Source organism: Anolis sagrei, chromosome X (assembly GCF_037176765.1).
Source record: "Anolis sagrei isolate rAnoSag1 chromosome X, rAnoSag1.mat, whole genome shotgun sequence".
Taxonomy (NCBI): domain Eukaryota; kingdom Metazoa; phylum Chordata; class Lepidosauria; order Squamata; family Dactyloidae; genus Anolis; species Anolis sagrei.
The window spans coordinates 43,298,512-43,326,511 of NC_090034.1; the positions used below are offsets into that span (position 1 = coordinate 43,298,512).

Below are 28,000 nucleotides of genomic sequence, written 5' to 3' on the forward strand. Positions count from 1 at the left end.
TGGAAGAAGGTTTTTCATCCATGTCAGATGTTCAGCAAAAGGGGTCAAGGCTGGTCTCATTCATTCTCAGTTAGGGCAAAGATATCGCCCTGGGTATGCATGATACATTTGATAAACTAATTTTTACAATATCAGACTTCTGCCAGTGGTCTGTCATGATTTATGAGACATTTTAATTTTTTCAAAAAATCCATAATGAAAAAGTATATAGCAATTAAGACCAGGAGTTTTTTTAAAACAACAACAACAACAACTAAAGCAGTAATGGAGCGAATAGCAGAGCGCAACAGGAAAGTGATAACTAATTAAATTCAGCAGCAGGAAACAACCAAAGCCAAACAGCAAACAAACAGAAAGAAAGAAAAAGGTTGAATTTGAACAGTCACAAAGGTTTGCTGAAAAATGTATGAGCTTTGCCCTGTGCTTGAAGCTCAGGGGGAAAAGGAGGAGTAGAGTGAAATTCTCTGTCAACTAGAAGGGAATGCCAAAAGTTTGCTGCCACTGTCAAGAAGGCCATGTTCAATGTAGTTCCCTTTATTGTGACCTTCACAGCAAAGAAAACCTGGTCTTGAGGACCTCCATTGAAATGTTAAATTCAGTGCCTTGGAGCCTGTCATAACAGCCATGTCATGTAGCCAATCCTACCTAAACTATCTTGCTGTCTTTGGTGCAGTGAAAAAGTCTGTCCCATTGTGACTGTTGCAATAAGATTCAATTGTTAGACAGCTGATATGTAGGTTGGCCGAGGCTTCTGTGTCAGGATGCATTGAATAAGCTCCAGGATATGTTCCAGTGTAAAGGAGCTAACCAAGGTTCTGAACCTATTTTGGAGCTAGGATTTGACACCGTAGCTAGTTCTTTTGAAATCTGGACTAAACCGCACAAGAGATTCAGTGCACCCCTGGCATAGAAGCCACTGGTTGCCCCTGGCTACTCCTGTATGTTTCTGAGATGGAGTTGATGAGAGCAGTCCTTTCCTTTGCCTCAGGCAGCAAAATGTCTTTGGCGAGTTGTAGGCCCTGTAGGAAAGGAGTGAGGAAGCGACAATCCAAACAAACTACTCTCATGCCTGCAAATATAGCAACAGCCCCTGCAGCTCAAAAGCATGGGCCACAGGAGACTAGTGCTGGAGAGATCTCAATAGACAACAGCCGAAAGGCCCCCAAGTGCTATGCTTTTAGAGCTGCTATATAGCTAGGGAGTGAAAGCCTGTCCCTGGCACTGAGCTGGAGCTTTGCTTGGCAATTCAGGGCATGCTGTGTCACCAACGACGTCAACGAAAGAGCTGGGAGGAAAACCTCAGCATTGATGGCAGACAGCTACGCTGACGTCCTGACCCCCTTCCATCTGGACATCCACTCCTGTTAGTTGGCATTTGCTGCATGGCTGTTTTTCCCTCCAACAAATTGACAAGGAAAGGTACAAGGATGACACATGTATTGCAGAAGCCAGACAACACTGACAGAGGGCACACGTGCAAGCAGACATCCTGGTATGCCACCTTAATTAAGACCCCCACCACTAGGCCCACAGCCTTTGGCAAGAGTGCCATCTGCAAAGGGAAGGCTGATTGGTCAAGAGTCTGAAAACTAGAGGGGGTATGGCTTGAAAGGATGACAAAGGAGTCAACATTCAGCCTGTTTCAGATTTTCTGCTCTCCACCCCTCAAAAAGAACATTCATTTTGCCAAGGAGAACACAAGCTACCTCTGGAGGCAAGACCTGTAATGGAAGATCCCACAATTGCTAAGCTTCTTCTGAATGATAACATCTTCGTCTTCCCTCCAGAGCTAGGCAAGTTACCTTTTTGACTACCTCTCCTAGAATTCCCTAGCCAACACAGCCTTGCTAGCTTGGGGATTCTGGGAGTTATGGTAGGTCCCCCCCACACACACACACACACAAATACTGGTCTCAAATTTTGCTTGTTTCCACTCCCTCAAAATCCCTGGCTTACTTGTTGAGGAGGGGCCATCAGGAGGGGTGGAAGGAAGGAAAGGGCGGTGTCCAACAAAGAAAGAGCGCAGGGAACGTTCTGGGAGAGGAGAGCGCTGGGCAGGAATGTTCTCACAGCTCCCCACACTGCTGTGGATCTTGAGGTTCAGAGGCTTACTCTTTTTCTTGGTTCTGCAAGAAGAGAGGAGAAATGTGTTGTAACACATGAGAAGACAACATGCTATTGTTACCACAAGCAGGCAAGGAAGAGCAAGTTAAGACATAAGAGCAGAAATGCATCTAACTTGCACCAGTCCACAAGTCCATATGTTACCTTGCAGTTTCTGCCTGTGGTCAGTCATCAGGTGAGTCCAACAGCCTTGTAAACTAGAGAAGAAGCAGCACCACATAATAAGCCACAGCTTCCATTGCTGCTTTTACTCACCTTAAGAGCCGTAGCAGAGATGACCAGTCTTGAAAAACAGAGGCAGGAAACAGTGGCCTTTCAGTGTTTTACAGGTCGCAACCACAGGCTACGCTGGCAAGAACTGATGGATCTGGCAAGTCAAATATGACTGAAGGGCTATTGTCTCTCACCAATGGTATAAGCCCAACGATTTCCATTCTGAGAAGCAATTTCAAGGGAGAGTACATTGTCTGCCTATTCACTTGGAAGCCTGCCAAAGCCATTTTTAAACTACAACAACTGTGTGGTGTTCTGAACTGGTCAGTGGTAGCTGACAGTTTTCATATCAGCAGCATGGTGTAGGTTTTAGTACAAACTTTAAATGAGCTATTCAAGATGCTGAGTCTATTTGGAGGATAGGCTCCAAGGTATTGATGCCTTTAACATTCTAAAGTCTTAAGTAGATATACTATACCACTGACATATACTCTCATTGACATACAAGCCACTGGAGCTGGTTTTCTTGTTTTTCCTGTCCCCTCCCCATCTCCTTTTTCCCTCTGTTTCATGCATTTATAAATCATCTCACTGGCAGAAAATAGTGTTTTTATGAAAGGAGTCTGTAAAAAAACTTGGGGAATTTTTTCCAGCTGGAGAATAGACTACAAATAGATATATTTTTCCCATATGGTGTTTGACATTCCCATCTAAGCCTGGAGGATCCAGTTGCTAACAGTAATTTAACAAACTGTCCCCTATGAATAAATACTCTATTGTTACATTAGAGAGGTGGCCCACTTATTGTTTAATTCATCATTTCAAATGCATTTTTAACTTTTAATCTTTTGGTGCGGATGTTTTGCATGCTTCCAAAATATCACATGCCTGATCATGTTAGAACCAGGTCATGCAACAGCCAATGCTTATGAGTAATTAGGTACTAGTTACTTAATACAGTAATAAAAAGATATAAAGAATTCTTCCAAGTAACTTTCCTTTTAAAAAGATTTGAAAACAATGCAAGACAACTTCTGATGGCGAGGTCCCTTCTGATTACAAGGCCCGTCCAGTGCAAGCTCTGTAGCTGTAGGATACTTTGAGGAAAACTGGGGAGAGTAGTGGAACAAGAAAATAGAATGGTGGATCCTTGAAGAGGATCTGGCTGAAGGAATCAGCACTTCTCACTGGTATCTATAGTTGCAGGTCCCACTTGCTCAGCAAATGGAACTGGGAGTTTCTGGGAGTAATGCTGCTGCTTCAACTCTACCCTGGACTCTGTATCCTTCTCCAGAAGAAAAGGACCATTCCCTCCTGAAGGGACTAATGGGTTTTTTTTTTACATGCAGTGCATTCTACCCTCTAGTGGTGGATAGGGGACACAGATCTCCTTTGATCCAGGTAGAGGGCCAGGCTAGCCATTTCTGCATGGCTATTTCTCCATTAACTCTTTCCAATTTATCTTGCCCAGGCAGCGATTTCTGATTTATTTCCAGTCTGAAGCAATACATTGTAAGACTTTCTCTTGCCCCTGATACCCAAGTGACAGGTGTTTCAGGAACAGCCGCCTCCATCCATCTCTGTCTCACACACAATTTCTCTCCTTTCTTACAGAGAGCCTCCTCCTTCGACAGAGCAGTTCAGCCAAGCAGCAACACTGAACTCTGAGTAAAAACCTCGTTAGCTTCCTTGATTGAGGGAGCATGTAGCTGAAAGCCTAATGTGATGGAATACACTATTAAATGCTTCACTGAAAGAGGATCTCTAGAATCGAAGGCTGGTTAGGAGGCAGATTCCCCATCCCCAAACGTGTTACTTCTTCTGGTGATGAAGAACCTGGAGGAGGCACTCATTCAGTGGTATAGTGGAGCCAAGGCTCAATGGGGCTACAGCATCTGGATTTTTTTGGCACTGGAGTCCCTCGTGTCACATGTGTGTATATAAGTGTGTGCACTACCCTTTAGAAACTTACTACCTTGAGCATAATTTACTTGATAGTCTATAACCAATTGGTAGCCTTCTTATTGGGCTTTGGAGAACTACAAGCATCAAGTTGGAAGGGACCTGCAGCACAAAACTGCCCAATAAAAGTGCCTCCTTCCAATACACTGTAAACTGCATGGCATTATAGACTAGGCTAACAAATAAAAGTTGAAGAGATGGGGAAGTGAGCAGAATGCTAGCACCTTAAGTACGAAATGCCTCTCTTCTCTCCACTTTGTCTGTAAAGCTTTGAAAAGTTACATTCTAGAGTACAACTTCCATAAACCCACAGCAAACATGGCTTCTGTCTCCATTGACTTGCAGGTGTCTGGAAACTATGGTCTCAAAATGTACCTTTTTCTTCTCTGCCCTGTTTATTACTCCAAATGGTCTCCTCCAGATTTACAATGCAAATCCATTTGTTTGATAAACACAGAAGCCAAAGAGTGCCCCTGGCTCAGGAGGTCACGCAAGGGGAAGAGAACAGCGCCAGGGACAGGCATTTGGCTCTCCTGACCAGCAACAGACATCCTTCCTGCATGCCTGTTTGAAGCACATGCCCTTCAGTGCTGTGGGCATCTGGAGAAAGCCCTTGATAGGAAATGACTGCATTGCAGTTCCTCCCATGCCTGCCAGGCCTTCAAAAACAATGCAGCTTGCAAAGTGGGGGGGGGGGGTAAGAGAGGAAAAATACAATTAGGCAACATCTTTCTAATGTGCTAATTGTTTCCTAGCACAGGAAAAAGTGGCATTAATTTCCACATCTTGCGCAGGACAAGTTACACACGGTAGCTGATGACTCTTCTTCTAACTGAAAGGGCAATTGAATCAAAGCAGGGTTGTGCAAGCTCAAGACTCTGTCGCTAGTCCCCTCCTCCCCTGCCCAGCCCTCCATGACCTGTGCTGGCTGGCATTCAATCATTCATGCTACCATACAAGACTAACTCTATAATCAAGTAATAGGCATTTCTCTGGGCTTGTTTTGGCACCATATCTCCAGGGAGCAAGCCCTCCCTGTAAAGTAAGACCAGAGGACTGCTCAAGTTGCCAGGAGGCAGAGCAGACACATTCCCTGCTGAAAGAGCCCAGATTCAGTCCCTAGCACTCCAAGTTTTCTAGGCTAAAGTTGGGTGAGCCCAAGAAGCAAGTTCAAGATCAAGACAATCCAAACACATAGGCTGACAGAGTCTGAACAGAGATGAGGGATCCAGCTGAGAGCAAAGCAACAAAGCTCTTCTCTAAGGATATGCAAGGGCTGTTAAGAACTGCCACTGCCATGTTCCTCATTTCCCCCTCTTCCACCTTTCATCATATACTTTAGTCTTCCAAAGAGGATTCCTGTTTCCAGTTAAAGGAGCAAGCAGGAGGATCTGGAAAAGGTTATTGAAAGAAACCTCAAAGAACTGCCATCAATCAGGATGTGGATGATATTAATCAGACAAATGACCCCCAGTGGGTACTGTGTTCACTTCTGGGTAATCCTGAAAGCATCCGTTCTTTAGGAAAGAAGTAGTGAGATATGGAAAACAAGTCCTAGGAAAAAGTAAAAAGAACTGAGTATGGGGGGTGGGGGGGTGGCGGAGAGAAACACAAAATACTTTTCAAATACTTGAAAGAAATGGTGAAAGGTTTGCTCTCTGTTACTCAGAAGGCAGGACTAGCTCTAATGGGTACAAGTCACAGAAGGGTGGCTTTCAGTTACCTTAGGACAATCGTCTTGATGGTAAGAGGAGCTCAATAGTGGAAGCACAATGGAAATGGACCTATATCAACAGCAGTCCACAAGAGGCTGAAAAACAAACTGTTAAGAGGCGCTTTCATTATGGATTTCCTGAGTCCAAGTAGAGAGCTGGAATGGATGGTCTACAAAGTCCCTTTCAGCTTCATAGTTCTATGAGTTAACAAAACCGATTAAAGAAAATACAGGATTTTCTAAAGCTGTAGTAGATTCCAGATGTATTCCAGTTGGGGAAAACAGGGGCCACCATCTGGGCACACACAAAAATTTTGGTTTATCCTCCCATCACCAGAGGCAGCACCACAACTACATTTCCCCCAGGAAATGCTGTTATCGTTCTTAAGAGTAAAAAGGAATACATGTTGGCTCTCTCTTCCCAAATAATTAAAATATCTCCCTGCATTACCTATACATTGCATTGCAAATGTCAAGGGCCATTTCATATCACCTCTATTTTCTCAAAGATAAGGTAAAGGTTTCCCTTGACATTAAGTCTAGTCATGTCTGACTCTGGTGGGTGGTGCTCATCTCCATTTCTAGGCCAAAGAGCCGGCATTGTCCGTAGACACCTCCTAGGTCATGTGGCCAGTATGACTGCATGGAGTGCCATTACCTCAACGATAACACTGTATTATTCTGGATCATTAGTATGCAGAGGGACCTTGTAGCACCTTTGAGTCCCTTTGGAGAGAAAGGGCAAGTTATAAATAAAGTTTTATTATTTATTATTACTAAAATAATAAAAGGTTTGTTGCTTAAGCTTTGGTTGACTAAGTCTTCTTCTGCAAATCCATCTCCTTTTCAGTCATGGAAAACTGGGGGAAATAATATAATAGCAGTCAATAGAGTCATTGCGACGGACAACCTAGTATTTGCAGGTCTTGACCTCTCCCTTTTCATTTCCTACCATCAGTCTGAGGAAGCCCTTCACTTTCATCCTTCACAATTCCAGTTTCAGTCTGATGCCTTTATGCAGCACTCATTCTATAAGCATGACTCTGCAGAACCTTGAAATATTTCCTGTATGTATCACCATCTATCATTCAGTTTGGGGTCATTAGCACCAACCATTCTATCAATCTCACATAGATCCCACAGAAAACCAACAACAAAAAGAATGTTTCATATTTCCAGCAAATCCAGCATTTCATCAAACCTCAGATTTCTAATAACAACCTGCCAGATCAACCAACCAACCAGCCTAGAAAGAACTGTGCCTATGCCTAACTGTGTCAAGGTGTCACGTCAGCTGGCTCTCTCCTGCTTTGCTTTGAAGATCACCTCTAGAACAGACTAAAGGGTTTTTTCCCTTTCTGGCAGCAGAACTGAGGAAAAAGGGAAAGGAAAGGTCCACTAAGTCAAAAGCCAGAGCAGATGGTTGCAGTCTTCAATGACAAATACTATTGTACCGGGGAGGGGTGGTGGTGAGGGGAAGAAAGGTGGTAGCAGAGATAAAGAATGAAGGGAGTGATAATCAGAGAGAAAGAAAAAGAGAAGGGGTACTAGAGAGAGAAAGACAGAGAAATCAGGGGAAGCAAAAAAGTATGAAATAAAATGGGTGCCTAGACAACAGAAAGGTTCTCTCTCCTCAACTTTGTTGTCACCTGCTTCACACATATTTCCACACAACACCCATGAACAACAGCAGCCAGCCCTGCTGGTCCCTCCTGCCAATTCTGAAGGCAACCCCTGCACTGTCAGGGATGTTGCTCGGGGAACCTTGGAAGACAATGTGACAATTCCCATACCTCTTTCATATATAATAATAGACAACTCAGTTCATCAACACTAGATCCCTGGGTGACAAATGATCAACATCATACAAATATAAACTGGAGGTATCAATCTTTTGGAGGAATCCCATAGTTTACAAGAATACAAAATACACCCTTAGAAACTATCACCAAAGCATGTAGTGACACACAAAAACCACACAATTAAGTTCCATTTTAATTTTGCACTATGTTTCCCACATTATGACCTTTCAGGGCATTGTGGGAAGTTAAAATAATGACATGGAGCAAGGCAAATGCCAGTAAATCAGTGGTTATGCTGGGCTCCTTGACAGTTGCCTCATAATGTGACATGCTGGTGCTTGCTCTGTCTACACTGACTGGAACTCTGAGGTTGCAGTCCAAAAAAGTAACTTCTCCAAGCTCCAAGGCTGACTTTCTAAGCACTGTTCTTAGGCCATGGCATTTGGGGTCCTGCTCTACACCTATAAATCAGTCACAGATGAAATATTTACTGAGAAAATCATTTCCTAGTGAACAGCGTCAATGACAGCTTTCATTATTAGAAAGGATGAGTGATTCTCAACAGAGATTTTTCCCCACAACCCCTCCCTCACCTTTTGCTGGAAAATACATTTATAGGAGGAAAGAACAAGAAAGATGAATGATGTTCAGTGCATGACATCATTCATCTCCTTTGAATGCCTACACAAATAAATAAATAAAAAGCCTAGTAAACCTAGGCAAAGAACAAAGCAGCTGCAGGGAAGGTCTAGTTGCTTGTGAACAGACACTCAGACCCCTTTCCAAATATGGTGCTGTGGGTTCAGTCATCTTGATGATTCTGTTGCCCTTGTAATTTTAGAGGGAGAGCAGAGAAGGGGACAGAGATTTACTAAGGAAAGTCAAAATTCCTTGACAGCTGGGAAATCTCACCCTCCAGCCATCGGAATGCAGTACCCCTCAGAGGTAAAGGTAAGGAAGCATAAAGAATGCGACATTTGCAATGTTCAGTCCAGATGGATCATTTCTTACCACAGTCTTGATAAAAAAATCTTCCCTTCCTTTTGCTCTACTGCGGCAGCTGGTTGGCTTAGAACGGGTGTTCTCACTGGTCGGAGTGGGAAGAATGGTACTGCAATGCAGTGGGGGCAGTCAATGCACTATCCGTATGACTCCAACCTGATGAGGCCTCCTGGCACTAAATGGGAGGAAACTACACACAACTTTGGTATTAGAAACTGGGGCAAGACTAGCCCTGTCCGGAGCTTGATTGAGGCAGCTGCTTCAGATATCAGATATGAGGATGTAGGTGAAAATAGAGATGTTTACTGCACTGCTTGATCTACATTCCCCAAATGGTCTTATGACATCAGGAACAAGTGTGCAAGTGGTCCTGTCCCCCAGCCCAAAATCAGCTACTATTCTACTATATGAAATGGGAGGGGTGCCATTTGTTCTTCACTTTAGGGAGACAGGTATCTTGGGCCAGGTCTAGTTAGGGAATGTTGAAATGGTATCCTGCCTGCGGGTTACAGCATGCAGGACAAGATAGGCCTTTAATGGAGAAGTTTGGCATTACTTGCAAGCATAAGACTTTCTGTGCAAAGGGAGACAGTGAAAAAACACAATTACAAATCAAAAGGATGTGGTCCCTAGAATATGAGTTCTGGTATCCATCCCCATCCTGACTCTACACTCGTTCCCAGTGCTTTCATCCCAATCTGATTACACTATTTCAATAGGCCCTCAGAGAAGCATGGCCCCAACCATGACCCCTGGATGGTGTCCTAAATATGCATGTCCCACCACCTCTTTGATGCCCGTCTTTGATGCTGGAGCTCATCAAGGCTTATTAGTGCCTTCAATGATAGGCTTGAGGGACTTAGCGCTCATCTCCTACTGAGTGGCCAAATGGAATGCAAACTTTTGAACTTTTATCTTGCTGAGTGCTCAATCCAGTCAGTTAATCTTTTCCACATTTTCCTTCACACACCCCACACCCATCAAATTAAGTGGACTCTCACTGCCAAGACAGAACCCTTCTGTGTCTTGATACTCAAGAGGGGGATGAAACTGGCTGTACAACAAGCGCAGAGAAAGATGCCTGCCACTTCTTGGATGTAACATAAAATGTCCGGGGTAGTAGTGGTGGTGGGGATCATGCCTGTAATATGGAACACAAAAATTGAGCACAAGGTGAGACTCATAGTCCTCCATTTTCCCAACCTGGTGCTCTCCAGCTATATTAGAGCACATTACCATCACCTGTTACGATTATGACCATATTGCTACAGATAATGGGAAGTGCATCCAATACAACAGATTGTGGGAGACTACTGTATGACTGTGTGGGCACCAAATGGCGACAGGTGAACTTACATGGCACACTTCCCTCCAAAACCTTACTGTCACCTCCTGGCATCTAACACTCAAGGCAAACATTTCACCCTGCCTAATAGTAGGGCTGGCACAGACACAAAAACCACTTTAGTTGTCCTCTTGTCAAGCTACCCCTAGAGAAATAATAATTGCTATGATAGCACACGTTTTATCTGCAAAAGTTCCCAGGTTTGGCCCCTAACAGCACATGTTAAATGAAGTGTAGAGAAAGTCTTTCACTCCAAAGACTGAATTCACTTGGGGATTATTTTGGGAGTGGAAGAGCTGCATCCCTGTGTTGGGCAGAGTCAAAGACAAAATGGTAGGAACAAAACACTGGTGTATTTTAGGTTCAAACTCTCTCTGTCAGAAACTAAGCCTTAGGGGTGACATTTTATCTGTCACAGGAAAACCCTGTACAAAAGCTGGCAAACAAGAAAAGGATAGAAAGGCATTTGGGATTGATGATGATGATGATGAAACAACTTTATTCTTATATCCTGCCACCATCTCCCTGAAGGGACTTGGGGCGGCTTACAGACATTGCCTAAAAACAAACATAAAAGTGAACACAATATAAAATAGAAAAAAATAAAACGAATGCACATATAAAAACATCAGTTCAGACTCAATCAAGCTGTGATCCTCTAACCATGGTGGTAAATTACTGGCACCATGGCCGGGCTGTAAACACTGGAATAAAATAAGTGGCAGCTGCAGTAATGGAGAGAGGGCATGGGATAAAGTGCAGGGTGTGCACAAAGAGTTGGGTTAAAATCGCTGGAGGGTAGATTTTTTTTTTTTTTGTCGTGTCAGGAGTGATTGCAAGTCGCTCCTGGTGTGAGAGAATTGGCCGTCTGCAAGGACGTTGCCCAGGGGACGCCTGGATGATTTTTGATGTTTTTATCATCCTTGTGGGAGGCTTCTCTCATGTCCCCGCATGAGGAGCTGGAGCTGATAGAGGGAGCTCATCCACCTCTCCCCGGATTCAAACCTGTGACCTGTTGGTCTTCAATCCTGTCGGCACAGGGGTTTAACCCACTGCGCCACCGGGGGCTCCGAAGGGTAGATGACAGCTCCAATGTCTGAGGTTTCCCACCCAAAAGGATCACAGCTAGGAAGAACTTCTCATGAGATGTTCTCACGCTGGTGTCTAGGTCAGCTCTTGCACATGTTTGTGTCCTTTAAATGTTATAGATTTAGGCTGGATCTACACTGTTGGGTCTACATTCTGCAAACCAGGAGGAAGTACTCTGGCCAGTGCCTTTCAAGCATATCTGTTGACTATCAATCTGCCCCATTATATTTTCTCAAGAAGAGGCTTCCAGAACCTGATCTGACATTCACTCATCATTTCAGGCAAGAGGTGCTATTAATATGTGGCATTTCACAGCTTCCCTGCTTTGGCCTCTGATCATGCATGAACAATCATTGAGCACTTGCTGTCATGGACCATTTTATGGCATGATAAGCAGTGGCTTGGGCTCCAGCTACCAGGTCCAGGAGGTCTACAGAGAAGGTGAAAGTTTGGTTAGTTAGTTTCCTCCAATAAACTCAAGTACACGGCTGGTCTCTTCTGCATTTTCTCCTAAAAAAGCAAACCCTTGCACATTTAATGTTTTACATATGAGAATGACATGACATATGAGAATGCAGTTTTTTCTACTTCTTACCTGTGGAATAACAACATATTTTCCCTTGGTTTGAAGAGCTTTTGCAGGAATGAGAATTATTTAAACTACACAAGTACCTATCTTGCTGCACACACTTTTTTTAAAAACACAGTAACTGCATAAGATAGGCAGCTTGTGTCTTTTTGAGACGTCAGATGGTCCTTCGGTGAATTCTGTGTGCTTGTCCTGGGCTTCAGAAAGGGAATAGTCGTGAGTTCTGCATAAAGACCTGTGAGTGCAACTTAGCAAAAGCTTTTCAAATAGCAAAGTGCTCCTTGTTTTGTTCAGTGATTTCATGGTAGACAGCATCAATATGTTAAGGTAGCCTCTATCATTCAGAATATTGCAAACTTATCAGTAGGTCAGGCTAAGAGAACCTGGCTGGCAAATGAGTTTCATGGCTGGATGGAGACTTAAACCAGAATCTCTGAAGTCTCAGTCTGATGCCACCGCCACCTTCTCTTCCCAATACCTTCTCTATGTGTCATATGGCTTGTTCTGCACCCACTAAACTATTGCACTTTGCTGAGGTAAGGGTGAAGGATCCTATCCTATCGCCACTGTTGAATTAAGTTGGTGTTTATATTATGAAACAGAGTAGATGCCACATTATTCTTTGGCTTGTGCAGCAGAAGGCTTAGCTTGACCCCATTTCTGCTACAATTCCTCAAACCCATATCCATTAGCCATACAGGCTGAAGCTAATAAGAATTACAGTCCAAAACATCTGTAGACTATAGGGTTCCCTATTGTAGATTTTATCCAGCTCCCTGCTCAGTACAGGAAACTCAGCAAAAGATGCAATTGCAGAAACCTTGACAAATAGCTACCTAGCCCCTTCTTAAAATACTACCAGCAAAGGAAAAGTCTTTCTTGGTTGTCTGACCCCCAATATGCAATACTTTCAGTTAGGCTGTTCCTCCTATTGTTTAGCTCACGTTCCTTTTGTCCCTCCTGAACCTCTCATCTGTTCTGAACTTGCTCTAACTCCATGGGAACTTTGGAAAAATATTGCACCCAGGTGTGTGATCTTGTCAGAAAAAAATTAATAGGAGTTTTCCACATCACTACATCTAAGTCACCATGTCCAATGATCTCAAAAGTCTCCTCCAGGAAGCAGCCTGTTTGTTTTTCAATTAACAAGTTCCACATTGCTCCAGAGCCAGCTGCTACACAAGGCAAGCCTTCACACACAAGGATTCTGCTTTACCGGCATTAAGTAGCATTTTGGTCAATTTTGAAAAATATCCAACTTCTGCTTTAAGAAAAGAAATAATCCCTCTAGTTTTATAAAATCCAAGACATTATATATGATGGCTACAGAGATTATGGCAACAAGAATGATTGACAACTGGGAAATAGAGGGAGAAAATGTGGAGACAGTGACAGACTTTGTATTTCTAGGTGCAAAAATTACTGCAGACGCAGACTGCAGCCAGGAAATTAGGAGATGCTTACTTCTTGGGAGGAGAGCAATGACCAATCTTGATAAAATAGTGAAGAATAGAGACATCACACTGGCAACAAAGATCCAAATAGTTAAAGCAACGGTATTCACCATATTCACCTACAGATGTGAGAGCTGAACCATAGGGAAGGCTGAGCGAAGGAAGATAGATGCTTTTGAACTTTGGTGTTGGAGGAAAATTTTGAGAGTGCCTGGGACCACCAGAAAATCCAACCAATCTATACTTCAAGAAATAAAGCCTGACTGCTCACTGGAGGGAAGAATAGCAGAGGCCAAGATGAAGTATTTTGGCCACATCATGAGAAGAAAGGAAAGCTTAGAGAAGTGTATGATGCTGGGGGAAATGGAAGGAAAAGGAAGAGGGGCCAATCAAGGGCAAGATGGATGGATGGTATCCTTGAAGTGACTGAATTGACCTTGAAGGAGCTGTGGTGATGATGATCGACAGGGAGCTCTGGTGTGGACTGGTCCATGAAGTCATGAAGAGTCAGAAACGACTGAACGAATGAACAACAACAGAGCAGCAACAGGTGACTTGTGGCTGATTTGTTATTGTTCAGCTGGAATTCTCATCATCCTTAACCAATATCCTAAGCAAGTCCAATGCTGGCTAGTACAGACAGGAGTTTCAACAAATATAAAGATCCACAAAGTGCTCAACCTACAATACTGCCCCTAGCAAAGGAAGATCTGCACCAGGATTGCACATTATGGGTGATATCCTCAGCTTCGTGTATCTCTGACCTTTGTCTTGAGTTTGGACTAATATCTCTGGCAATGTCCTGGCCCAACTTTAAAACTAATAAGGTGTATGCTCTTGTATGCTTGCCTGCTTTGAAACAGGACAGAACTATGCCAGTCTTTAGTACATTGGAGGGAAAGCCCTGCTAGTCTTCTGCATCAGACAGCTTACAAAGCATTATTCTAGAGCAAATACTGAGTAAAGCCATATAAAGCAGAATGTTGTGAGTGGCAAAGCCAGAGGTTTTTATATGATTCCCCTAACATTGAGGCTTGAAGTGAGAGGCTTTATTCCAACCTTCATGCTGAGAGATTGCACAGCAGAACTGGCACTGTTCAACGTCTCACCGGGACAGAACAAACAATATGATTTGTCTGTCAGTTTGCAGGATTTTCCAGACACACCTGAGTCACTTCTTCAAGAAGTACTTTGATTCGATAATCCTGCAGATAGGTGGACAGGAGATCTTCCAACAACTTCAATGAAATTAAATAACAGAAATGTAAGAGAAAAATTATAGAAAGAGTAAAATGAAAGTCAGAGGAAAAGCCTAAAAGACACCAAATAGAAAAATGTGTAGCTCACATTCTAAAGAGCATAATCCTTATGATAATGCTGTGGCAGATAATGACAAAGAATGGAGGGCAGTAGGTGGGATTTTACTGGGGCATGGAAGAGGTGGGGCTCCCCCCAGATAAGATTGTTTACTGGTCCAGAGGTTTGTAATGGTAAGTACAAGGGCAGAGAGATTAGCAAGAGACTGCTAAGAAGAACTGAGGCTTCTTGGTCCAATAATAGCAGAAAACCAGGTGAGGAAGAAATCTTTTTGAGTCTTTTAAAGGCCAATCAGCTCTGCCTTTATCACAGTATTTTAAAGTTTTTGTCAGCCTTGTGGTTTCATTATATACTCAGCAAGCCAAACCTAAGCTGATTCTATGATTTCTTGCCTGAGGTATAGTGGCAAATGGCTTCCTCTTCCCAAGTTAAAGCACTAAATATTCAAAAACAGGCAAGTTGACAGGTGAGGTATAAAAAACCCACAGGCACATTTGCTCCTTGCTGGAAGTAAAAAAAAATGCAGCCCTAGTAAGGTAAACAACTAACCTTTTCCTGCCCTTTCAAAAAGATTTAAGCTCTAATACAGCTATGGGGAATAGTCACTCCATTTTGCCTCCTAGGACAGGAAACCATGGCACTAAGGAGCATTGCAAGGCTATGTTCTGAGGAGGACGGGTTCTCCAATCGGGAAAGAGGAAATGTTTTCCCAACACTACCTATAATGGATCAGATGAACCTTAATAAAGAAAAGACAGTTGCTAAAGGTCAGAGAACATCAGTAGAGTGACAGAGAAAAACGAAACCACAGAATAGACCAGTCACCTCAAACTGCAGCCCTCCAGCTGTTTCAGCCTCCAACTTCCAGGATTCCTGATCATTGAACCAGCTGGCTAGAATTGGAGACCCAAACAGCTAGAGCGCCGCAGGTTGCGAATACCCAAGGAATTATTCCCAGTGATGTAGCAATCCAAAGCACACAAAGTGAGAGCAGAGCATGAGAAGCTCTAGATAAGCAGAGTCAAGGATATCCCCCTCCCTAGAAGACTTTCCTTTTAACTTTTAACTTTGTTTTTATTGATGTCGTAAAATATGTTTTATTGGTCTTTTATTGTGATTTGTTTCTTACGATTGAATGTTTTATACTATTTATCTGTATTGTTTATTGTTTATTTTTCTGGCATTGAATGTTTCCCTTTTATGTTGTAAGCTGCTCTGAGTCCCCATGGGGAGATGGGGTGGGAAATAAATAAAGTTTGATTAATTGATTGATTTCCTGTCCTCTCTGACTTTAGCTGCAACTCTCATAGTAAGTCAGACAGCAATGAATTTTACCAGCAACAATACCCTGATGTGAGCTCTTTCTGTTGTAAGGATGGCACTTGGGATGGCTTGGTTTTGGATTGGCAATTAAGACCCATCAGCTTTTCAAAACAACTGTGCCTAGAGAGGTAAACATCTAGAAGTGTTGATTTGGTTCAACTCCAATTCCTGTGTTTTTTAACTGTTTGCAGGGATGGGGGATCCATCACAACTGCCTTGACAAGTATGAACACTGCACAATTTACCCTGATGCCAGCACTTTCTCCCACAAATACCTTTAAGTATGAGGATGAAATGAATGGGCTATGAATGTCTATAACAGTTGCATCTTTGACCAAGGAATTCGAACAGATAGCCTTCAATGTTCTGGATTCTTTTGCTTTTGGCTGCACCCAATATCTTCCCTGCTCCCTCTTTCATATTCCAAGCGGATAAAAGGAACCTGTTCAAAAGATGATCAAAGTTCCCTTCAGGTGGCAGAAATTGTCAACCTCTCAATAGCCCTTCCAGCACAAGTATGAAGGCAGAGCCAGAGAGCAAGGTAGTAGCAGGAATATCTGTTTCTGCAAAAACCTTCAGGGATGCTCATTTATTACTGTCCCCTGTACAGCAACTCCCTAAGCGCTATTCTGCATATTTACCCCTATTTATACAGAAAACACTCAAAATAGCCTAAGTATGATAAATTGTCTTTGCTCCTTCTCAAATTCAAATAGCTTGTGCACAGAAACCTTTCCATCACATAGAACCCCCAATGTTTCAACTGAGCTGAAACTACAGAAAAAGGCAGGCAGGAGTCAATGCATCTTGCCAACTATATTACACAAATTGCTAACCTAACAAATTCCTATTCCTTGCCCACCCATCACTGAATATATGACTTAGAAACAAACAAAACAAAACATTAATAAAATAAAAGTCCCTAAAACTCTCATTTGAAACCAGGGCACAATGCATTTTAAAAGTCAGCTTTTATGGGACTACAGAAATGATTTTAGGGGATTATTTTGCTCTGCAATAGCTTAACTCATGTGCACCAGGATGGAAAAACAAAATCTTAAACTGAGTGAATTATGGAGTATTTTCTGACTTCAATGAGAATTATGGTGTCTTGAGAGGTCATCCACAAAAGGACCATAGAGGGTTAGGAGCAGAATTTGCCCTAAATATTGAGCATTTCCAGGCCCCAATGAAAACTCAGTTCTCCATCACCACACACACACACACACACATATACAGACACTAATTTACATCATGTCTCCTTCTTTGCCAAAAATGAAATAGGCCATATTCTAACCCAATATGTTACCTGGGCTGGGACAGAAAAAGTACCCCAACAATCCATTGGTTTACTTTTCCTAATTCTTTAAAAAATGTAAATAACTAGTAGCTGAGACTTGGGGGGATTTTCAGATGAAAATCTCACAAAAATGCCTGTCCCCTTTTCATACCTTAGTCTTTCATCCCTTTGTTTCTCTTCTCCCCAGCAGTTACCAGATAAACATCTCCCCCTCCACTCTTCTCTCTCTCTTTTCACTCTCCCACCCCTAGTTGTACTCTCTTCTCTTTCCTTCCCTTGTGCCCTTCCTTCTCTTTCATTCTCTTCCTCTTTTCTCCTTCTCCAGTCCAGGCTTCCTTCTTCTGCAATCCTTTGTCATCTTCTTGGATATAAGCAAGATGGCGCCGAGGACGGCTGTGTAGTTAAACTCCCCGGTCTGTTTTTACGTTTTATCTAATGTTTTAAATATATGTTTTATTGCATACTAGCATTTTATCAGCATTTTATCAGCTATTACTTCAAACTATTTTAAACTATATCTGTGGAAGCCGGGGAGGAAAGAGAGACTAATTAAGTTGCTGATAATCCTTCAGACAAAACAAGGAGAGACGCGAGGCACAGCAAAAATGCCTAAAAGGAAGAAAAGACTTGCCTCACCAACTGCCCAGGGCTCGCAAAACGACAAGAAGGATTGTAAAAGAAGGAAAAGATCTCCAAAACCAGTGAGTGAATCCATTTTAAAACAAAGTTACTTGGAGGACTTTGCAGTTGCACGCCAAGCACGGCCCTCAAGGACACCTGAAGAGACAGCTATCCCTTTAACCAACAGATTCGAGCCCTTGAGGGATGAGGAGCTGACACCACTCCCTGATCAAGTAAGTCGGAATGTGGGGGTTGAGGAAGAGGCAATATTGAAAGCTCCAAAATACATAGAGGACAGAATTGATTTATCATTGCTTTCTGAGCAATGTCTTCTAATGGCAAAGACACTTGAACTCCTGAGCTCCAAAGCAATAGAGATCCTGGATTTACTTACAAAGCAATCAGAGAAGCAATCACAGATACTAGAGGCCCTATGCAGTACTGGGAAGCAGCAACTCCCTGCAGCAGAGACTGCAGGAGGGAAAGCCAAAAATGGGGAAAACCCTTATCAGGCTATGGACACAAACAAACGGGCCCAGAAGGAACAAGGCAACAGTTTAATGATACAAAACTTTGTACTTGTATTAGATATTTACCCTTTTAATGGAGCACTGCCCATCTGGAGTTCCGTACACAAAGCTAACAACCATATCAGAGAGATTTTGAAATGCAGGAATACATCTCTTTGTCATCTTCTTTCTACTTTTACCTGCACCTCTGCACACATCTGCCTCCTTGCCCTCAGCCTCCAACTCTTTTCAGTCACCAACAAAGAAAACTTGGTAAAGATATGTAAATTTATCAGCATTTCAAAGTGGCATGGCCCATTAAACTCAACAGGGATTTGTTTCTGAACAAGACTGCCCTGTTATATTAACTGTCATCTCTGTCATTACAGTCCCCCTCTTCTCCAAATATCTGGTCATTATTTGTATCATTAGTATGATAACATCTATGAGGAGAAGTCTTTCACAATCTGACAGTAAAAGAAAATACGGTCAGTGAAGGGTATTGATTAAGAGCAGTAACCCCTCCGAAGCAGAGTTTGAAAAATGTTCTTGTTCTGAAAAGTTTCTTTGGTTAGACCTTAGCTACAATTTGGCCTCTTAAAAGAATTGCAAAGTTATTTGAAACAACATCCTTAGTCTCACAGTCACAGCTATTGAAGAATCAACACAGAACGAGACATGTGATCAAGCCATTGAAAACAATGTCCCAAAATTTGGTCTGTTACAGGGTTTTTTGTTTTTACAAAGAAAAATAGACAGGACAAGCAATGTCTCAACAAATCTACAGATTTTTGTCACTGGGGTACTTCTTGTCATAGTCAATGTAGCAAAGGGGAACAAAAATGTCCCAATCCGTTTTTCAGTGAACCACGATTCCATGAAAGAAAGAAAAATGGCATGTTCTTGTTGTCATGCCAGGAGGTTGCTCCCATTCAGAGTAAGTCAAACTTGTGCCTCCCCCCCCCCCCAAAAAAAATCCTAATGCCATTCCTTACAATAAATTACAACAAGGTTAACACTAATAATGAAAGCACAAGGATTTTTCCTAGTCAGTCGAACATCATGCTCAAAATGCATCACCAACTAATCCAGAGCCTTGGACTGCCACCTTCTCTTCTCCTCTTCCCCCTTATGAAAAAGTTCTTCTTCCTTTCCCCCAGCCACCTGTGAAACCCAGGTGGGGTGTGCTTGAGCGAGGAGAACCTCTTTCTTCAAGAAAAGATTGAAGCTGTACACTAGAAACTATTTGCCCTTCAGGCAAGTTGTTCCCAAATTAATTTTATGTGGTGAAAAAATAAGAATAAAAGATATGATTTAATAGAGGGGGAGGAACATTAACAATAAGGTTGACTGGGCTGTGCTATGTTTAATTTAGTGGTGTGTTACCTTCCAATACCCTGTGGATTCTACTAAAAAGCTTACTGAAGGGAGGCAATTCATAATCCCCAAACTCCTCCTCCTCCAAATAAATCTGGTTTCTTATGAACATAAGAAAATGTCATTTCAGAAAAGTTTTGGATTAAATCCATAGCATATGAAAGAACAAGCTAAAGGTGTGCTACATTTTATTAAACTGCCTGAGAATTTAGTTCTGAATACTAGCAAAGACATCTTGGATCAGGTCACACTTCTACACCCATTTCTTGGAGAGAAGTAATGTTCACTGTCACAGGCACTTATGCTCAAGTTAAGAGCCGGGGAAAGACATGAATGCCAAATGCTTCTGCCCTACCATTCATTAACAATGTGATTTTATGGTTTCCCAAACAACAGTAACTAACAGAGTTCAGTGGGACTTACTCCTAGGTAAGAGGGCAGAGGATCACAGCCTTCTTGGAGAACATATTTCTTTGGACTTAGCAATAATTCGAATCAAAGAAACATGGGGAGGATCACACTCTGATATTTGCTGGACTGGGGCCAATAGGTCGACAAATTAGCTGTTCTATTCTGTTGTTGTTGTTCATTCGTTCAGTCGTCTCCGACTCTTCGTGACCTCATGGACCAGCCTACGCCAGAGCTCCCTGTCGGCCGTTACGTCTATTCTGTAGGGTTTTTAAAATCCTGTTCTTGTTGAGGAAAGATTATGTTAAGAACTTTAAATGTCATGGCCTGAACTGAATGAGAAGGCATTTAATTCTCCCAACAGACCTATAAACACACATGGGACAAAGTGGTGGTGGGGTTTCAGAGGGAAGGGAAAGCAGGGAGAGGGAGTCAAGTCAGCCAATGGGGAAAATGCAGCAGCTGCAGTCACGTGACCTAAAATGGTGTAATACAGTGAATATGCTTAAAATGCCCTTTTGAACCTATGTGACTTCTGGGTGAGGGAACTGAGAGGCTTTCATGACTATTTTGAGCTTAGATTGAAACAGATATGTGTGACCTTAATGGGATCAAACCAGGATAGGACACTGAACACTAGAGTTGGGAGCTAACCCTCATGTAGATTCAGCCAAAGACTTATGTAACAAATGAGTTTAGTGTGAATGGACCTGGAAAGGTTGAAGAAACCCATAGAATATGGAATTGAATAAAATGCATTATGGGATCAGAGTATGTTTGAGTGTGGTGTTTCCCCTCTTGAATATTGTATAATTTTGAAAACCTAAAAGAGAAATGATTGAGCAGTAATGGCTGTTCTTGAATCTACTTGCTGCATTCCAATTCATCATAATCCAATATAGGATCATAAAGGAATTTAAAGGAACAATTTTAACACACTCAGATGGCATGGTGTGGCATTAGTCCTATTTCCAATTAATTTTGTATTGGTGGATAGATGGATCCATATCCTCCTTGTTCCAAGGCATCCATCTAAGCTAGGAAGTCTAAAGCAGAGGTCCTCGACCTACTGCATTTGGGACTTTGAAGACCCTGAATGCTGGTTGTGTTGGCTCGGGAATAAGGGAGTTGAAGTGGGGAACACTGGAGAGGCCAATGGTTGAGAACCAGTGCACTAAGACCTACTGGAAAGTGGACCCTACCAGGTCTAACTATGTACCCCAGTATTACCTATCAGCAGCAGCAGCCCTCTGGATAAGGTTAGCTTGTGGCATTTTGCTGCCTGGGAAGAAAGAAAACATGACATTTCTCCCATTTTACGGAGGGCCACCCAGAGTTTTATAGGAACAGTACTGATTTGTAATTCAATGCATTTAAATATCTGAGAGAATATGAAATACACTAAATATCAGCTGCTCCCAACAGATGGCTGGATGCTGAATTGAAATGAAAATGGAACACATTAAGTGATGAAGTTTACATTATTAGTTAAAAGGGGAAATTGTTAAAATATAAAACATAATCAAACATGAAAAAAGTTAAAAGACGTAGCCCCCAGACGATTTTACAAAAAAATGTAGCCCCTGGTTCCACTGCAGTTGTCCACCGCAGATAAGAGTAACTGATTGGCCTGGCACTTATTTCAGTACCGAGGACTCTTCTAATGCTACATTCTCAGCCATTTGGTGCCACTTAGCTGGAGTACCATCATGATGCCTTTTTTGGATCAGGAAATTGGGGCCTAATATCTAGGTTGAGGAAATCTCCTGGCTAACCATAGAACAGAGGTATGGAAATACCCAAGTTCCACAGCTCAAGTTTGATCCACTGTGGGCTACAGCATCTCTCTAATATAAACCAGGAAGGAGGCAGGAGATCTACCTTCTTTTTAAAAAGCATTGCTCTTCCAACAGACTTCTGAGAGTAAATACTGGGGGGCAGAGTTAGGCCTCGTAAGTTAGCACAGAACTTCATCTCACCCAGGGATCACATGTTGCCCATCCCTGCACTAAAGCTAACTACGGAAGATTGATTCAGACACACAGGGCACACATGGAGCAGAAAATATCCCAGCTATAAGCATGAGGTTAAATAAGCCGGGAGTGATAAAAGACACCGACAGCATCTGTTTCTGTCCTTTTCTTGTTCTTCTGTGGGATAAGACCAAAAGTGGAGAAATTGCCTTGCGCAGCTCAGGAAAAGGAGGTGTTTCATATCAAAGGCTCGTTGGTTAATTATTGAGTCTTTTGCTTGTCCTAGCTCCCCCAGGGCAGCTGAATTTCAAGGTGGAAGTCTTACTGATCTATTATTCTCTTTTCTGTAGCACAAAGTGTAACTTCTTAACACACTTCATATTAGAAAAACTCAGGAATTCTTTGAAGGGAACATTAACAAACCCAGCCAAACTTTTTCTCCTCCCTTTCCCACCAAATATATGGGCAGATAGAAGGAGAGGAGCATATCATTGAATTCTGGAATTTTAGTGGTGTCTGGAAAAAATTAGGACTTGGAGAAAAAAAGATAAAATGATAGACCAAGTAAGGACCACGTGTCAGAGGTGAGCAGTTTCATTTCAGCAGAGAGGAATCAGCAACTAATCTGCAACTTTACATTGGAAAGGAATAAGCATGCCTTTATAAATCATTTGCATGAACACTTCAAAGATACTGTTCTACCATATAACAGTGGCTCTTAAACCAAGGTTCTCAGATGTTGTTGGACTTTTGTTCCCAGACCATATCATAGAATCATAGAATCATAGAATCATAGAATCAAAGAGTTGGAAGAGACCTCATGGGCCATCCAGTCCAACCCCCTGCCAAGAAGAAGGAATATTGCATTCAAATCACCCCTGACAGATGGCCATCCAGCCTCTGCTTAAAAGCTTCCAAAGAAGGAGCCTCCACCACACTCCGGGGCAGAGAGTTCCACTGCTGAACGGCTCTCACAGTCAGGAAGTTCTTCCTCATGTTCAGATGGAATCTCCTCTTTTGTAGTTTGAAGCCATTGTTCCGCGTCCTAGTCTCCAAGGAAGCAGAAAACAAGCTTGCTCCCTCCTCCCTGTGGCTTCCTCTCACATATTTATACATGGCTATCATATCCCCTCTCAGCCTTCTCTTCTTCAGGCTAAACATGCCCAGCTCCTTAAGCCGCTCCTCATAGGGCTTGTTCTCCAGACCCTTGATCATTTTAGTCGCCCTCCTCGGGACACATTCCAGCTTGTCAATATCTCTCTTGAATTGTGGTGCCCAGAATTGGACACAATATTCCAGGTGTGGTCTAACCAAAGCAGAAGAGAGGGGTAGCATTACTTCCCTAGTTCTAGACACTATGCTCCTATTGATGCAGGCCAAAATCCCATTGGCTTTTTTTGCCGCCACATCACATTGTTGGCTCATGTTTAACTTGTTGTCCACGAGGACTCCAAGATCTTTTTCACATGTACTGCTCTCGAGCCAGGCATCCCCCATTCTGTATCTTTGCATTTCGTTTTTTCTGCCTAAGTGGAGTATCTTGCATTTGTCACTGTTGAACTTCATTTTGTTAGTTTTGGCCATCTCTCTAATCTGTCAAGATCGTTTTGAATCCTGCTCCTGTCCTCTGGAGTATTGGCTATCCCTCCCAATTTGGTGTCGTCTGCAAACTTGATGATCATGCCTTCTAGCCCTTCATCTAAGTCATTAATAAAGATGTTGAACAGGACCGGGCCCAGGACGGAACCCTGCGGCACTCCACTCGTCACTTCTTTCCGGGATGAAGAGAAAGCATTGGTGAGCACCCTCTGGGTTCGTCCATTGAACCAATTACAGATCCACCTCACCGTAGTTTTGCCTAGCCCACATTGGACTAGTTTCCTTGCCAGAAGGTCATGGGGGACCTTGTCGAAGGCCTTACTGAAATCCAGGTACGCTACATCCACGACATTCCCCACATCTACCCAGCTTGTAACTCTATCGAAAAAAGAGATCAGATTAGTCTGGCATGACTTGTTTTTGATAAATCCATGTTGACTATTAGCAATGAACACATTTGTTTCTAAGTGTTTGCAGACCACTTTCCTTAACAATATTTTCCAGAATCTTGCCTGGTATTGACGTGAGGCTGACCGGACGGTAGTTGTTTGGGTCATCCTTTTTTCCCTTCTGAAGATTGGGACCACATTGGCCCTCCTCCAATCTGCTGGAACTTCTCCTGTTCTCCAAGAACTCTCAAAGATGGTTGCCAATGGTTCCGAAATGACTTCCGCTAGTTCCTTCAATACTCTTCGGTGTAGTTGATCTAGCCCTGGGGACTTGAACTCATTTAGAGCGGCCAGGTATTCCTGTACGACTTGTTTCCCAATTTGGAGTTGGATGTCCTCAAATCCCTCATCCACTCTGTCATGCTGAGGTTGAATATGACTTTCTTTTTGTGTGAAGACTGAGGCAAAGAAGGTATTAAGTAGTTCTGCCTTTTCCCTATCCCCTGTCAGCATTTTCCCTACAGGTGTTGGCTATTTGTTTGAATTCTTCTTTGGTGATTTCTCCCTTTTTCCAGTTCTTGTGCATGTCTCTTTTGTGTCTCAGCACAGTTAGAAGTTCTTTGGACATCCATTCTGGCTTCTTTGCACTTGTCCTATTTTTTCTCTTTGTTGGCACGGTTTGCAACTGCGCCTTGAGTATTTCACTCTTGAGAAACTCCCATCCATCCGTAACTCCCTTGTCTTTTAGTATCTGTGTCCACGGAATGCTGCTCAGTGTTTCCTTCATTTTTTGGAAATCAGCTCTCCTAAAGTCCAAAATGCGGGTTTGACTTGTCTTAGTTTCGGCCTTCCTTTGTACCTCAAATTGCAGGAGCACATGGTCACTTGCCCCTAAGGATCCAACCACTTCAACCGCATCGATCAGGTCCTCCACATTTGTTAGGATGAGATCAAGAGTAGCCAACCCCCTTGTTGCGTCTTCTAACTTCTGGACCATGAAATTGTCTGCAAGGCAAGCAAGGAATTTGTTGGACTTTGTACTCTTGGCCGAGTTTGTTTTCCAGCAAATATTGGGATAGTTGAAATCACCCATGACTACTACATCTCTTCTCTGTGCCTGTTTGGTCAACTGTTGGCAGAAGACTTCATCAAGTTCTTCCTCCTGGCTTGGAGGTCTGTAGTAGACTCCTATATGGTAAATGGCTGGCCATTTTGGAAGTTTTACTCCAACTACAGTTGGCCCTCCACATTTGTGGGTTTGACTTCAACAGATTTTATTATTTGTGGATTTTTATTATTGTGTTCTCTAAGAATCTCAGGGTCCCTTGGCACAACTCTATAGACCATACAGTTGGTCTGGAGGAACTAAAGAGTTCTAGGGAAAACACTTCTCTAGGCATTAGACCTCAGTGTGATAGACCTCAGTGTGATTCTATGATCTATTTACCTACTTTCTCTCAAACATAGCCTGTTCTTCATGAGGTGACATTCTTTACTAAGTGAACAATTCTATGGGGCTAGGCACCTTTGATACTGCTCTGAAAAAAAGGCAGCATATAAATAAAAATGAAATAAAATATAAAATAAAATAAAATAAAATAAATGCAAGGCTTCTGAGGATCACTGCCAATTCAGACAGGAGATGTATCAGTTTCCTTCGGGCAAGATTCAACTGGCATCGACCTTGAGGTTCCCTGATCAACAAAGCTCTGCTCCTTCATAATGCTTGGCTTAAAGAGCTGCAGACCCTTCTCCAATAAGAATTCATTCAGTGACAGCATGGCACCCCATGGAAGCTAAACTAGAAGGGGGATAAAAACAATTTGGGGATCTGTTTAGTGTAGAGGCATCATTCCACTTGCATGGAAAATCTCAAGGGTTAAAGAGGTGTCATATCTGTATTAGCATCTGCTAAAAGGAACTACAGGAATTTATTATTTAAACCCCAATGGCACCCATTGTTTCCACTTGTGGCCCCTATGTCAAGCTCGACCGCAGTGGCCTCCATCTCTGCCTGGCACATAAAGTGCTCCAGGCCAGCCAGTGGACAGTGCAGGTGGATCTCTATAGAGATCACCATGATGTAAATTCTCATATAAATTTGAAATCATGCCTTCACTTTTTAAAGTGGGGAAAGAAGGTTCACCAGGGGATCCAGCAGAAATGCTTCTTCCGACAATCTCTGCTCCTTGTGGCAGAAATGCCACAACAGTAATTAACATGAATCACATCCACCTGTGGGGCAGCAGAGGCCAACTCTTGAATAATTGCATCAAAAAAGGGGTTGCATTTACTAAGTGGGCAACGTGATGGGCAAGGAGAGAAAGCAGATTTTCCAAACCTTCCTCAGAAATCCGTTCTAACACCGCCCTTCCCGCTTACTGAAGATGAAGCTGGAAAAGTCTGTTTTCAAAACAGAGAGATTAATGCTTTTTAGGAAGGGATCATATCCACTGCCCAAGTCAACTCACCACCACACTTCCACATAACTAACTGGAGTGCCCATTTCTGGGGAGGAAGCTGAAATTTGAAAGGACTGAAACATTTCCCTTCCCCCTCCCTATTGCCCATTCTTTTCCAATTTAAAAAGCAACTGGTTCTCCCTGTAACTTTAGCAGAAAACACAGAGTTCTGCCAACTACCATATTTGTATGTTGAGGTAATAAAAACAACCAATACCTTTACCTGATGCAGAAATGGGACAAAACCAACTTAACATTGAAAAATTGAACAAAACAAGTAGATTGACAGATTGTTAGGTTGGAAAAGCACAAAACTAGAGTTGCCAGATTTTTTTCATTCCTAGACTCAATACACTGGTTTGGATGTATGCTTAAATCATAATTCCATAATTAAACCTTTATTACTATTATACTCACATGCTGTGCTGTACTGGGCTTCCAACTCACACATTCCTCCTCTCCTCTTCAACTGACTCCACAAAGTAATCAGAATACCCGGGATTTCAACTTTGTCCCCAATTTACGGAATGCTGAATAGTTCAAACCTGATTATGTCAAAGAAGCCAGAAGCACATATCATAGCTTACCTCTTACTTATTTGGATTCACCAGAGTTTAAAACATCTGAAAAGGCTGCTGTGTCATTTCCCACTGCTTATTTTGCAAAAGATGAGAAACAAAACTGAAGGTAATGGAGTGAAGTTTACAACAATGAAGTGCCTAGATTCCAGCTGTTAGTCATAATGCCAAGGTCTGGAACATTAGTCCTAGAAAGGGTCTCCAGGCTTTTGGAATTCCATGGTCTGTAATCATCAACAGAATGGCAATCTGGAAAACAAATGGGACTGAGAGGGAGCACTAGTAATCGAAAAGTGCCTTATGAGTTCCTTGGGTCTTCTTAAGCATTATATGGGCACTTAGTTAGCAATCACCAATCAGCATCAAGCCAGAGACATAAATACTAATTGGAAGGTTCTGGCGCATGTTGCTCCAGAGAACCAGCACTGAGTGATTGAGAAATAAGCCAAGGGGCTCCAGTTTGTAAGTGTGTAATTAAATAATCATCTCTGTTGAAAATGATAGCAGATGAAGTAGGTGATAAGTCAATTGCATACCCCTACACGTTCACACAAAACAAACCTCTTTATCTTGTAATTGCTCAATTATTTAGGAGTGGGTCAACAGGCCAGTAGGCCATGATGCCTTGTATTCATATATGGTTTTACTGTATGTGTATGTTTTGTATGTTTTGCATGTTTTGATATGGTCAAAATTGACTAATCAATAAAGAATTGTTGTTGTTGTTAAATCCTGTCTTATAATCCCACAAACAAGTGTATTGTGACAGACGTCCTGATCCTTTGTTGTCCTCTTTCCTGAAAATAAAAAGCAAATGGGCAAACTAGTGTGACATCTTAAAGAAATCAAC

General features: G+C 42.5%; 1 protein-coding gene across 3 annotated transcripts in view; it reads right to left on the minus strand.

Moving 5' to 3' along the window:
- Nucleotides 1-28,000, minus strand: part of KSR2 (kinase suppressor of ras 2) — a 204,632-nt gene that overhangs the window by 102,143 nt on the left and 74,489 nt on the right. For all 3 annotated transcript variants that reach the window (XM_067473258.1, XM_060785468.2, XM_060785469.2), the window contains exon 5: nt 1,957-2,126. In XM_067473258.1, coding sequence (XP_067329359.1) covers nt 1,957-2,126 — 170 coding nt within the window. The remainder of the gene's footprint in view (nt 1-1,956; nt 2,127-28,000) is intronic.